Source organism: Meles meles, chromosome 11 (assembly GCF_922984935.1).
Source record: "Meles meles chromosome 11, mMelMel3.1 paternal haplotype, whole genome shotgun sequence".
Lineage (NCBI taxonomy): Eukaryota > Metazoa > Chordata > Mammalia > Carnivora > Mustelidae > Meles > Meles meles.
In genome coordinates this window covers 88,717,518-88,731,721 of record NC_060076.1, presented here as the reverse complement: position 1 = coordinate 88,731,721, position 14,204 = coordinate 88,717,518, and the positions used below count along the sequence as shown (strand labels likewise).

Sequence of the window (14,204 nt, the reverse complement as noted above, 5' to 3'; positions counted from 1 at the left end):
TCTCAACTGATGGGCACTTGGGGAAGGATTTAAAATAAAGGACATGACTCCATGTGCTTTTTACAAGATCATTTGGGCTCCTACGGGGCCAGGGTTCTGTGGTTCAGGTAAGAGAGCATGGGGCCAACTGGAATGCTTCTCTGTGCTCTTCTTTCAGGAAAACAAAACCAAGGATCAGATGACCTTGAGTGGTCCACCCTGTTGCTGGCTCTCTGACTAGGTTTGTCTTCACCCTGTGTCCTGCCTTCCCTCTCCAGGTTTGACTATGAGGGGTTAGAGCCCAAGACGACGTATTACATCATGAGGGACCTGGAGGCCCTGGTCACAGATAAGTCCTTCGTCGGCCAGCAGTTTGCAGTGGGCAACCACGTCTACAGTGTGGCAAAGACAGACTGCTTTGAATATGTGGACCCCGTGGACGGCACAGTGACCAAGAAACAGGTACTTGCTAGGAAATCACCAGAAAGGGCAAAGCCAGGGGCCAGAGTGTCTAACAGCTGGAATGGTCTGTAGGGCTGGTCTACTGTGAGCGCTTCATGGTTAGATGAGAGCCTGCAGCCGGGAGAGAAGAAAGGCCTCAGTGAAGTTTACCTACCTGGTTAATTCCTGGTAGAGGACACATTTGAACACAGAGCCCTGACTGTCCAGTATTCTTTCTGCTTGTAACTGACAGGCCAATACTATACATGGATAGAAACCCAGTATTTCCTTCTGAAATGTTTGCAGCCTGTGGGCTCATCACAGATTCGGAAAAAGGTTCCCAGGGCAAAATATTCTTTTTCCTTAGCATCCCCGTCAAGTGCAGTTTCCCTTTTATGACCTTATGTCATTGAGAATAATAGGAGCTTAGCCAGATGGGCTTATAGGGGAAGAAACGATGGGAAAACTTGTCCCACAAAACCCAAAAGGAAGATCTATGGTGGAGAATGATTACAAAAGGTCAGTGACAAAATCAACAACTTCTGCCATGGTCTCGTCTTTGTGAATTGTGTAATGGAAGTTGAAAGCTATTACAAAGTGTGTTTCTTCTTGATTTTGTGTATTTATTGGCTATGGCAAGAACTGACCAGTCTAGGAGCACATTTCAATATTTACAGTTCAAATAAGACACCGAGTAATGTTAAGAAAAGTTCCATTCTAAAATCTCCAAATTCATATCTTCTGGTACACTGTTCACCAAGAATAGACAACAAAATAAATCAGAAGCTGTCGGATCTGGGGAACTAGATGTAACAGAAGTTACTGATCTTTTTATTTCGACTAATATTTCACACATAGTCCTTCTCTTAGGGTTCTGGACTTGCATATGTTCCAAAGCCTGAGGCCCTCCTATTATTTGGTTGGTATCCTCCTCTGGTCTGTGGTGTTTCCTGGTGGTCTTTCATTCATCTCTGTTGGAAAGTCCTTAGTCTTTCATTCTAGAAGGCCTTCCATGGCTGGGGAAATTGATGACCGCTTTACTTTGGCAAGCTGTAGGGTAGTGGAGATAAGAGTGGTTGAGAAGTTTGAAAGTTTGAAGACCCAGGGGTATCTGGGTGGCTCAGTCAGTTCAGTGCTTGCCTTTAGCTCAGGCCATGCTCTCAAGGTCCTGGGATGGAGTCCTGCATCCTTCTCCTTGCTTCTCCTTCTGCCCCTCCCCCTGCTTGCACTCTCTCTCTCTTTCTGTATCTCTCTCGTTCTCTCAAATAACAAATAAATAGTCTTTTTAAAAAGTTAAAGAAGAAGAAGCACATCCTCCCCCTGCCCCACTAACTAGTTATATGACTTCAGGAAAGAGGTCCGATTTCTTTGAGCCACGGTTCCTTCCTCCTTGGTAACACATCGACCTCACAGAGCTGTTTTAGAAAGCCAACGAATAAGACACAAAAGCTCCCAGTGATCCTTCACACAAGGAGTATATCATCCATTTTTTGTAGTTGTGTTTTGTTTCCCATGAGGATGCGTCTTCATAGAGGAGACCGACTCCTTCCAGAATAACGCTAGTGAATCTCCAGACACGTGAAGCCAGGAGCTCCCCACATGGCGTCTCAGAGCCGTGTTGCCTCAGATGAATCCTTTCCAATTCTGTACCATATCCCTACTTCCATTTTGCAAAGGAGCCTCAGAGCAAACATTTTGTAAATCCAGGGCTCCTAAAATACGTGCTTTCTAAATTATTCGTGGGAGGTTTTTGTTCCCTGGTGAGGAAGTCTTGAAATCCATTCCCTGAAAAGATTATCTAGTCAGTGCTAGGTTCTGGACTCTGTCTGCTCCTGAGAAGCTTGTCTGTGAAGCTAATTTGTTTTGCTGTTAAATCCACTAACGCTCTACCTTGTTTCTTCCCCAGTGCACTCACCATCCGTATCCTCTTTTCTTGGCTCTTTGAACAGTTCACATCAGGCTAATTCTGCAGCTAGATCTCAAGTTCAGACTCTATTTATTCCACGTCCCCTCCCCTGCAACCCTGAATATTGGTTTCCATTTTTACTCTGGAACTTGTTTTTTTTTTCTTTCCATACTCTTTCATATTAGCTCAAATGTGGCCATAAATAGTAAATGCTACCAGGAGCTGCTCTGGGGAGTTCCTCTAGCAACAAAGGAAGGTTGTTGTTCACCTTCTCAGAAACCCAAGTGGTGGTTTACCAGCTGGCGGTCCTCAGTCACCCTGGAGTTTCTCCGCTGCTCTGGGTTTGGCTCACGGAGAGTTTGGGGGGACACTTAACCCTCAGTGCCATCCTCATCGTCAGCAAGTTACACATGGTTCTTGCTGTTGGTCCTGTTGGCACGGAGGGGGAGTTCCAGCAATGGGGGTGTGTTGGTAAACTTCCTTCATCAAGGCGACATCTCAGCTCCTGAGAAGTCAGGGCATCAGCAGTCGCTTCCAGGGATGGTCGAGTCTGGGCACACTTCCTGTGACATTGTTGCAAAGCAGGCACCATCTATCTACTCCTAAAAGATATATTTGAATTTAAGGAACGTGTATTATTTTTAAAACCCATAAAGCACTTCGGTGCCTTCATTCAAGAGATATTTCTGGAGAGCCTACCAAATGCATACTAACTGCATTTGTCATGGGGGGCATTTGTATTTTTTAGAGAGGAAGAAGTTGGGGGGGGCAAGAGGCAGAGGGAGAGGGAAAATCCTTTTTTTTTTTTTTTGAAGATTTTATTTATTTATTTGACACACAGAGATCACAAGTAGGCAGAGAGGCAGGCAGAGAGAGAGGAGAAAGCAGGCTCCCTGCTGAGCAGAGAGCCTGATGCGGGGCTCCATCCCAGGACCCTGAGATCATGACCTGAACCGAAGGTAAAGGCTTTAACCCACTGAGCCACCCAGGTACCCCGGGAGAGGGAAAATCTTAAGCAGACTTCACGTGCAGCACGGAGTCCGATGTAAGGCTGGTCTCACGACCTTGAAATCATGACCTGGGTTGAATTCGTGAGTTGGGCTCTTAATTGATTGAGCCACCCAGGCACCCCTGGAGCAGATTTTTAATATAAATGTGTATCAGCTTTATCGAGATACCATTCACACACCATCCAATTTACCCATGCCAAGTGTACACTTCGGTGGTTTCTAGCATATTCAGGCAGTTGTGCCATCATCACCATGGTCAGTTGTAGAACATTTTTGTCATCCCCAAAAGCAACGTGTACTTGTTAGCTGGAATCTCCATTTCCAACCCTGGCAGTCCCTGACCTACTTTCTGTCTCTCTGGATTTGCCTATTCTGGATATTTCACTCAAAGGGAACCATTGTGTGGATAGACTGATTTTTGTTTGTCCATTCTTCAGTTGATGGATGCTTGGACTCCTTCCACTTAAAAAAAATATGTATTTATTTATCTTGGAGAAAGAGAGTGTCCATGAGTGGGGGTAGGGACAGAAGGAAAGGGAAGGAGAATCCTGAAGCAGACTCCCCGCTGAGCATGGAGCCCTACACGGCGCTCCATCCCGGAACCCTGAGATCATGACCTGAGCCGAAACCAAGAGTCGGCCTCTTAACCGACTGAGCCACCCAGGCACCCTAGGCTGTTTCCACTCTTTGACTATTATGAAGGGTGCTGCTGTGAATATTCACATAAAGTTTCTGAGCAGACATTGATTTTTAATTATCGTAGGTGTGTTGCTAAGTGTGGAATTGCTAGGTTAGTGGTAACTCTAGGTCTAACCTTTAAAGCAACAGCCATATGGTCTTCAAGAACGATTTCTCTGCTTCCCATTCTCCCCAGCAGTATATGAGGCTTCCAATTTCTGCATGCTTTTGCCAACCTTTGTTATTATCTGTCTTTTTGGTGAGAGAATACTGTAATTTAAAATAATCTATTAAATAATGTATTATTTTAAAATTAAGTTGGAAGAGACTTGATCTATAAGGACAAACACAGTATGCCTCGCCTAGTAAAACCCAAAGGAAACATAATAATGCAACATCTCCGTTTGCTGTGGGAAGCAGATTGCTATGGCCTCTCCAGGGTTGTATTATGTTGGAGTCAAGCAGACATAGGTTTGAAGTCTTTCTTCCCTGCCTCGATTTGTGGCTTTGGGTACATTATTTAATTCTTTCTTTTCTCAACTTGTTGGGCCAGGCAGATGGCCTGTTGGTAATAATTATCATATAGGTTATAGAGAAGGTGTGAGAAGAAAGTTCTATAAAGCCCCAGGCTCAGTGGCTGGTATCCATTTGATATTCCAGAATTATCAGTTGCTTCCTCCTTTCAGAATCTTCAGCGTGACTGCATATCAGTTCGAGGAAAGGGTGTGGGAGGCGTTTAAGTGCAGATGCTTGAGATCAGCAAGTCTGGAGGTTGATTCAGTTCTACCGCCTCCTTGCTGGGTGATCTTAGGAAGTTACTCAACCTCCCTGTGCCTTTCCTTATCTGTGAAAATAGGAATTGTGGCTTCTTCATACAGCCCTTGGGAGAATTCGATAATACATGGGAAGTCCTGACATGTAATAACCACTAATAAATGGTTAACTAGAAGAGGTTAGGTTAAAAGAGCATCCTTGGGAAAGAAGGATTTTGACATTTACTGACCATATATGATGAGAAAAACAGGGACAACAACACTGAACAAAATACAGCTTTGCAGGGTGTCATGTGAAGACATTGGGAAGGCCTCCTCAGTTTCTGAGTCATCTGTGAATTGATTCAAAGTCACAGTTCTTTGCCTTCCCTGAGTCCACTCCTCCCCCATCTCCTCCAACCCACTTTGCTCTAGAAAGGGAAAGGTTTTTTAAGGCAGCTCAGTCTCCTTTTTGTCCTCGATTTGGGGTTAGAGTCAGGAAAGGGACTGTGAAAAAAAAGCGGTTTCACATATATCTCCAGAGATAAAGAAGAAATGTTCCTCCATCCAAAATGAAATTAAAATCCTGTTCTAGTGATAAGCCCTGCCCTCCATCCACTTCACAGCTGTGGGAATATTCAGCAAAATCTGTCCTCTCTGTGAGACCCTGTGGGTCATTTAAGGAGCAAGAAGGAAACCCCTGAAGTATTCAACCCCTGACTTGAATTCCCAGGGACCCCATTGGCCTACCCACGACCTATCCAGGTCACATGGAATTTACTGTGGCTGCCTCCAAGCGGCTGACCATTTTGTGATGTTGGGTGCCAAGAGGAAAGCTGATGTGGTTTTCCATTAAGTGGGACCCACAAGGAATTCTGATTTAGAAATAGCAATTTAATGAGGCATGGCTCAACACCTGTGGGTTCATTCTCTCTTGTCCCATGAGAGTATGTCACTATTTATTTTCAGGTAAAATCTAGTCACATGAATGAATGATGATGGTTTCTTCAAATAAGAGTGGGAAAAGTAAGCCAGTAACTCCTATCAAGATGTTCCCACTTTATGCCTTGAAAAAAGATGAGAAAGATGAGAGAAAGGCAGGCAGCTCCTTAAGTCTTGATGCGTGGCCCACTCTTTCCTCAAGGATGAGTTCCTTGCATGAACATCAAGATTTCCCATGGTGCTAGGTGCTCTCTCTCTCTTCCTTAACCATCAACAACCCAAGGAATAGCAGCAGCAGCAGATTACCTCTTACCATTATCCTCCCCATCTTCTCCTTGTAGCCCAAATCTCTCGGGGTCGCCACTCAATGTTTCATGGCCATGAGACTCTTCCAGCCCCAATGGAAGGAATACTCCAGTCCTGGTGGTATGAAAGATGGACAGTGTGACAGACGTGCCAACATCAAGTACTTCTAGGCTGGGCATCGATGCCAGAACCATGACCTGTATTTTGACAATTAGCTTTGTAGAGAGCAATCTTGACACCAGCAGCAGAATTTAAGCAACTGAGTCTCTCCTCATGACTCGTCCCGTGCCTGTATTTCTATTTAACAAATCAAAAATCATGAAATTCCACCAGTGCTGAAGTCATTTGCCAGTAACAGTTCAGATGATATTAAAAAACCTGATGTAAATAAAAGCATACCAGTTAGCTGATGTGGAAAACCAAATCCAATTCGATTATGTCAGGCCAGCTCTCAGCTTGTTAATACCTCTTCAAGTTATGCATGCTGTGTGGAAACATTTTGATGTTGTCCTCAACCTGGAGAAAAGGACCATTTGAGATTAGTTCAGAGAAAAAGCGTACTTTGAAGACTGACTGCAAAGTTAATTCGCTTTTAGAGTTGTTTCAATACGCGGGAAGGTGTCTGCACTTTTTAATTTCAGTATTTAGAAATAATGAAGCAAGTAAATTGGCAATCTTGAAATCATGTCTTAGTCTGGCCTTTGGCATGTTAATATATACTGAGATTCTACTAACCCTTGGTTAGCAGAGAGAGAGAAATTTACCATAGCCTTGTTTCTGGAGGCATCATACGAAGGCAACTGATTGGGGAATCTAGGTGCCAAGGACTGAGTTCTCAATTTAGAGTTAACTGGTCAACCTTCAACTTTCATCACATTCTAATTGTGAACCAAGCGAGAGACCGTTGTGAACAACTTATCCCTGTACGATGCCGCTTGCCGGAGTGTGCTCTGCGCATCTCAAAGAGGAATTTAAGAAATCATTTTAGTCATGCTGATGATCCCACCTATAGAGTTCAGTTGAATCCGAAAGTCAGTACTTAGAAATAGTCTTCCTCTGTGGAGTGACAGAAGTGTTTTGGGAGGGAGGTGTTGTCATTACATGTATATTGTGATGAAATCTGGGTGAAAAAATCCTTTTTCTGTTGCAAGTTGTGAGGTTAAAAAAAAATCCTCATAATAAATATATATCCCTTTCCTACTTTAGTACAATACAGTGAAGACAGCGGAAGCATGATTCATTCATGCCTTCTATCATTCACTGAGTATTAACCAAACACCTACTATGTGCCAGTCAGCTTGCTGGGCGCTGAGGCTACGCCGGCACATAGGAGAATCTAGTAGGGAAGACAAACTGACATTAAATTTGTAATCACTATAGAGTTCACTGAACAGTATTACAGAGGACGAACCTATTTGGGAGTGCAGAGCAGGGGGAGCTCACCTCAAGTAGGGCTCTGGGGAGGTGAGATTTAAGCTGTGCCCTGAAGAATGAGTGGGAGCTGGCCCAGGGAAAACCATATTGTCAGACTAAATGTCTTTCTTTCATCTAATGTCGTTAAACCGTTGTTTGCCTTTCCAGATAAAGAACTGGGATTTCCTGGGGCACCTGGGTGGCTCAGTGGGTTAAAGCCTCTGCCTTCGGCTCAGGTCATGATCTCAGAGTCCTGGGATCGAGCCCCGTGTCAGGCTCTGCCCTCAGTGGGAGTCTATATAGATTCTCTCCCTCTCTCCCTCTTTCAGTATGTCTTTTTTTTTTTTTAAGATTTTTATTTAAATATTTGACAGACAGATCACAATTAGGCAGAGAGGCAGGCGGGTGGGGGGGGAGCAGGCTCCCCGCTGAGCAGAGAGCCCAATGTGTGTCCTGATCCCAGGGTCCTGGGATCAGGACCCAAGCTGAAGGCAGAGGCTTTAACCCATTGAGCCACCCAGGCGCCCCCAGTGTGTCTTTTAAATAAATAAATAAATCTTAAAAAAAAAAAAAAGAAAACCATGTATTTAAAAAAATTTTTTTGTTTAATAATAGCTACTTTTCCTGCGATTTTGCTATTCATCTTCCAAAGACCAAACACATATTCATTGCTTCATAAAGACCTATTGGCTGAGTAGGAAGGAAGGAGAGGGAAACCGTGTTTCTGATTCGTTGGTAAATTCTTACTACTTTGCTTCTGATTCACTGGAGTTTTGTCATAACGAAGCACCTCCCCCTGACATAAGTTGATTGCTTTAGGACTGTCTTCTAAAATGCTGGTAGTCTAATCCTGCTAAGATGTGTGATAAGAATCTAAGTATTCTGGAATGAATGACATCATAATTACTTCCTACCAAACTACTAATTCTGTGTATAGTTAGGAGGGTAACCGTTACCAGGAAACATAAATATTAAAAGGAAAAAAACTGTGGACTATCACAGGAACTGAGAGAGGAAGCTACCTCTGTTGTCTGGGTAAAGTATGTCTGATTCCAAAATATCCCAGAACTGGGGCTGGTGTTGAGTGAATGGGGATCAGCAGCCATTTTGGCCAATGATGAGGGGAAATGGAACATGTGTGACCTCGTTCCATTGTTCCAAATCTGATAGTTGGAATCTGGATAGTCTTCAGGTCTTCTCTCTCCCAGTAGTGCTCTCCTCACCTAATGCAGTTTTTGCTGGGCATATGTTTTAAAAGAGCACTTAGGAAGTCATTTGGCCTTGATTTCCCCCAAATAATTTTTTGCAGTTATTGGTCTCCAAGAGAGCTGGGTTGGTGGTGAAAAGGACTAGATGAGAATTTGCTCCCCAAAGTCGGGCACTTAGGTATGGCTGTGCAGTTAGTGCACTGCAAAAAGGCACCCGGGCTAGTGGGGGAAGGAGAAGCTGAAGCCCAGGCCAGCCAAGAGGAAAGAGACTTCTCTAATTTGTCTTCCTGTTTGTCATCTCTCTGAGGGCACAGTATGGACGAGCTGCTGCCCTGCTCAACCCCTTCCAAACTCACACTTGCAGCTAACTCTGACTTCAACAAAGAAAAATGGGTAATTCTAGTTAATTTTTTTCATGGAGAGAGATGTCTCTCCAATCTAAATCTTCTGCTTTAGAAGCTGCATGCTTTCTTCTGCAAAATATGGTTCAGATGTTACACAGCAGTATTTTCACCTTGAGGCTTTCCAGACCAATCTCTGGGATCCCCCGTGGGAGACAACATGTGAATTAGGCTTCGAGTCTCTCTCTTCCACGCCTGTCTTGTCTCCAGGTTCACGTGCCTGGTGTGGCCAACTGACTGTATATGTGACGTTGTCCTGGCTTTCAGGGCCATGTGCTCTTTTCCCCTGGAATCCGTCCTGCGTTCTATTTGACGGGGTCGGATACTGCCAAGTAACTGTTGGTAATGTACAACTCCTCCTTCCCCGCCTGGCTCCAACATGTTCTGTAGTCTCCAAACGAACATCTGGCAGCTCTGTGTATGTGTTTAGCAACTTGCACATCTCTCTGCATTGATTTACATGAGGGCTTAAAAAAAATCAACATTTATTTATCCAGCATTTATCAGATACTTGCTCTACATAAGGCTCTGGGCTCTTTTGGGAGTTGGTAGAAAACATACGAGATATTGTTTGGATATGTCACGAGAAGCAATGTGTGGCTCTCAGCCCTCTCTTATGCTTCAACCTCAAAGTAGAAGCCAGGGTCAGAAGACCTAAAGTTCCGGCTCCTCTCTTGACCAGCTGTTACCTGAAGCAGTATTTAACTTCCCCTTTCTTTCCAGGGAAGGGAGGAAGTGGCCCTGATGACTCCGAGATCCTTGTTTCAGGAGCCTAATGGTCTAAATAGATCAACTTAGAAGGGAAATTTTATGGTCAAAGAAGTCAGTTCGGTGGGAGGGATGATAAGATGGAAGATAAGATGGAAGGGAAGAGAAGATAAATGGTAACAGATCTGCGAGTTTAGTAGTGATTTCAGAGAACATGGCACAGTCCTTAAAATAAAATTAATCTTAATGCTGCCTAATTTAAAAATAAATGTGCCATAAGCCATCACCATTCAAGCTTCATTTGGCAATCTTCTGCAAAGTCTGGAAGCCTGGATGACTAAGAGCATAGTACCATTTTCATTAAAAGCTTAACATAAGAATAGTATTTATAGACTGATTTATAATTTTCAAAGCACTCTTCACATATATTCTCTGATCTGATGCTACAGCAACCGAGGAAGTCAGGCCGTATTGTCTTTCATCCATCTTTAGGAAACTAAGTCTTGTAGAGCTTCAGGTGACTTGCTCAAGACCACTAGCTGATAAGCCAAGCCAGAATTCCATGGCTTCATCATTTCCAAACTTGACTCTCCGTGAGCAGCAAACCAAAGAGGGGCAAGTATGGAGAGAAAAACAGAAGCTCTAGTGGTCCCTGGGAGCACATTGGAAGATTTTGGGGTGGAGAAACTTGCAGGAAAGCATGGCCCTTTAACAGTGCTGGGACAAAGCGAAGGTGGGCAAAACCCCACTTTTGTCACCGAGGCATTTCGCTGCAGGCACTCAACGGGAAGAAAATGTTGGGCTGGTACAGACAGGGCCCCTTGGATACCCTGCTCTGTAATTAACATGATCTTAACATGGAAAACGGCATCTCTTCCCTTTCTTTGAGCTTGGGGCCGTTGTGTCATCCTGGATGTTCTGGCCACTGTTGTTGCTATGACTACAGAGGTGTCATGGGTTCCTTCACTGTTGCTTTAGGAATCCCTGAGGAGATCGTGCTGAAAGTTCTAAGTGTCAGATGGCTCAAGGGAGATTCTTGTAATGGTTCCGCTATTGGCAAGGCATTAGGAGGAGGCTCTCAGGACACCGCAGCAAGACGTTTTATTAGCACTCCTGAGATTCCGGTCCCTTGGGAGTACACAGCCGAAACCTGAGATCTTAAAGGGATCCTCCTGAAAACGGGTGGGTGCTCTAGTCAGTCACTTGATCCATGAGGCAGGTGACCCAACAAAAGTGACTACTACTGGCATGCCTACATTTGCCTATGCAGTAGGATCACCCAGAGAGCTTTTGCTATCCCGGCGCCTAAGTGATAACTTACTCATTAAATTACAGTGTCTAGGGTAAAAGCCAGATAGCAATATTTTTCAAAGACCCCAGCCAATTCCAGTGTGCAGCAAATTTTGCAATCCATGGCTTTATGATTTGTCTAACATCACACAAGTGGGGACAAGAACCTACCATGTTTCAACTCCATTGTCTTAACCCCAATTGGACCCTTAAAAATGAAGGTTAAGTAGATACAGCATTACTCGTGACTACCCTTCCAGGTAAATATGTTTATGATGGAGAACATAAGTGTGTTTTCATTTGGCCTGTGAGCCCTCCTTAAATGTGGAAGGAGACACTCCAGTGGTACTCACCCCAGCTGTCAAACGATCAGTGACACACACTGAAATGTTTGCAAAGGGCCTACTATGTGCCAGCCCTTGTCCTGGACTGTGGGGATAAATGGCGAACAAGGAACATAAGGCTTTGCCCTACCAGAGCTCATAAGCTTGATGAAGGACCCAAAGACCTATTTCAGCAATTCCAACTCTTTAGGGTTAAGGCTGAGATGGGAACTTCTTGTATTTATTTCTAGCTGGGCCTTGTTTCTTCAAGGGGATTTGTGGCAGCAAAAACATGCATAACGAAGTTGTTAGGATGTAAATAAGAAACAGAAATCAAGACTAGGGAAAATAGAAATAAGAATGGAGAGTCAAGAACAGAAGAAAAATTCATAGTTATGCAAGTCCTAAGGATCTGCTCGGGCTGAACCTCAAATTTGGCATTAAGTATTCTGGCAGCCATATTGAAAAGGGAACTATGGTGAGTTATTATTGTCAGAAAGACAAAAAAATACCAGTTCCTCAGGGAAGGAAAGGCTTTCCCAACACTTGGCTCTTGAGGAAATGTCTCATGTGGAATTTTATACAATCTCCAAGAATATTCCTAGAGTGACTGCAAACATGAGTTTTATGAGGCAGGACCCTGTAGACCCTGCAAGGAAAGAGAGGATGAGAAATGAAAATGAATTTAATAAATCCATTTTTGTCATGAGTAGTCAGTCAGAAGTAAGTTGATTCAAGTCAAAACACATCTAGACAAATCTATGGCTAGAATACCTGTGGAAATGCGCAGATTGGACACCCTTCATACTTTTTCTGTCTTGGGATTTTGATAAGGCACATAGATAAAATCGCTTTCAGGGGTAGAGCTGAAGTGTAAGTTTTTCACTTTGTGGATAATGTAGTGGTTTATATCAGGGGTTGGCAAACATTTTCTATAAAAGACGGTAAATATTTTAGCCCCTGTGGACCAGACAGTCTCTGTCCTAACGATTCAGCTCTGCAGTTGTAACACAAAAGCAGCCTTAGAGAATACAAAAGGACTGGATGTGTTCCAGTGAAACCCGATTTATACAACTAGGTGGTTCGTCCAGTTTGGCTGACAAACTATATTGCCAACCCCTGGTTTAAGCTGCAAATTAAAAAAAGCAAAATGTATGATGGGTATGCTTTTGTTGGAATCGTGGAACATTTAGAAACTTGGCAAGTCTTGTGTAGTGGTGACTCTGGCCTCATAATTTAACTGAAAGTAGGTGATGATGCATACTGGAGAGGACATGGCTTGTGTTTAGAATGCACATTCATTAAGTTCGCTGAAAGAACGTGGAGACACCCAAGCACGCCAGGGCAGCTTCCCACATCAAAGTGACACTTGGCAGACGGGGATCTGGGGTTTCTGCAGCCCAGAATTGGGCTGAGTCTAGAACTTCTTTCCCGTGATGTGGAGGAGGAGAACTGTGATGTTCCCCACTTGGAGGTCTCACAGGGCAACAGGGGTTCTCTGGCAAGATCTCATGGCTGGGTCCTTAGGAAAGAGAGAAGGCTGGGCAGTCAGGAGTACCTCATGCACACCTTTGTCTTTGTTTCAAATGCAAAATCTACTCCAGGCTAGCCGGTGTAGATTCTAACCAGCCTTCTGGAAGAACAGCCAAAGATAGGGCGACCCACAAGGAAAAAAAAGTAACATCAATTCACTGTAAAAAAGCTTAGTTGTGAGTTGATAATGCATGTTGATGGTTTGCTATGGCCTGAGTTTCTGAATACCTCCCACTGGCTATGTAAGACTCTGGGGTTATTAATGAATTATTGGTCCATTACATTAATGGTGTCATGGGAGCTACAGGAAAGGATTGAGTTTGGGTGGTCATCAGAAGAGGGGGCCTTAAGTGGTTTGGAATCTATAAAAACAGGGGACTTAGGGCTTCGACCTTAAATATTGCTTTAACCAACTTAGGCATAACCCATAGTCTTGAGCGACTAGTTATCTACTCATGTGTCCCATATATGGTGACAAGGGGAGTGCAAGCTTATAAAGAAATGACAGCTTCAAAGGAGTTTGTAGAAACACGACCATGGATGCAGTCTTGGAACCTTGGGGCCTCGTTGTCTGAACATAATTTGGTCTAGAACACTTACCAGGTAGTAGGGAATTGGTGCATTTGCTCCATTTGGAACGTCCTAACTATTCACTCCTCCCGCGCTGAAGGTGGTTGGGAAGATGGTCGCCGCTCCTTATACTACAGTTGTGGTGACTAGTCCAGGCTTACGGAGAGCAAGGACGGTATCTTTCTCTTCATATCCCCAGGGCTTAGCCCAGGACCGGGTCCCCCAGGAGCTACTGTAGAATGTTTGCCCAGCAAATGAATCCTGGTCAGTATCATCCTGTTTGCAAAGCTAGTATCAGAGAGAGATGAGTTGCCAGAAAGGGAGCTGGCTCCTTTTTATCACACACATCGTGGCAAACAGTGAATCGCTCCAAATGAGGCTAAGGCTGTTGTTTGGGGACAGGAACAAAATATGCCCAAAACTTAAAAAAGCAGAAAACCATGCAGATGGAATCAGAGTGGTTCCTACCCTCCCTCCGACCCCAGCAGATATGGGGGTAGGGTCAGGGATTGGCAGTTGAATCTATATGTCAGGTATATATATATATTTTTTTTTTTAAAGATTTTATTTATTTATTTGACAGACAGATCACAAGTAGGGAGAGAGGCAGGCAGAGAGAGAGGAGGAAGCAGGCTCACTGCTGAGTAGAGAGCCCGATGCAGGGCTTGATCCCAGGACTCTGGGATCATGACCTGAGCCGAAGGCAGAGGCTTAACCCACTGAGCCACCCAGGCGCCCCTATGT

The 14,204-nt window shown here is 44.1% G+C and overlaps 1 protein-coding gene across 1 annotated transcript in view; it reads left to right on the top strand.

The window, feature by feature from the left end:
* The window catches only part of PGM5 (phosphoglucomutase 5), a 191,393-nt gene that overhangs the window by 142,046 nt on the left and 35,143 nt on the right, over positions 1-14,204 (top strand). Inside the window, exon 9 of the mRNA XM_046022772.1 lies at positions 258-441. Within this exon, the coding sequence (XP_045878728.1) occupies positions 258-441 (184 nt within the window). The remainder of the gene's footprint in view (positions 1-257; positions 442-14,204) is intronic.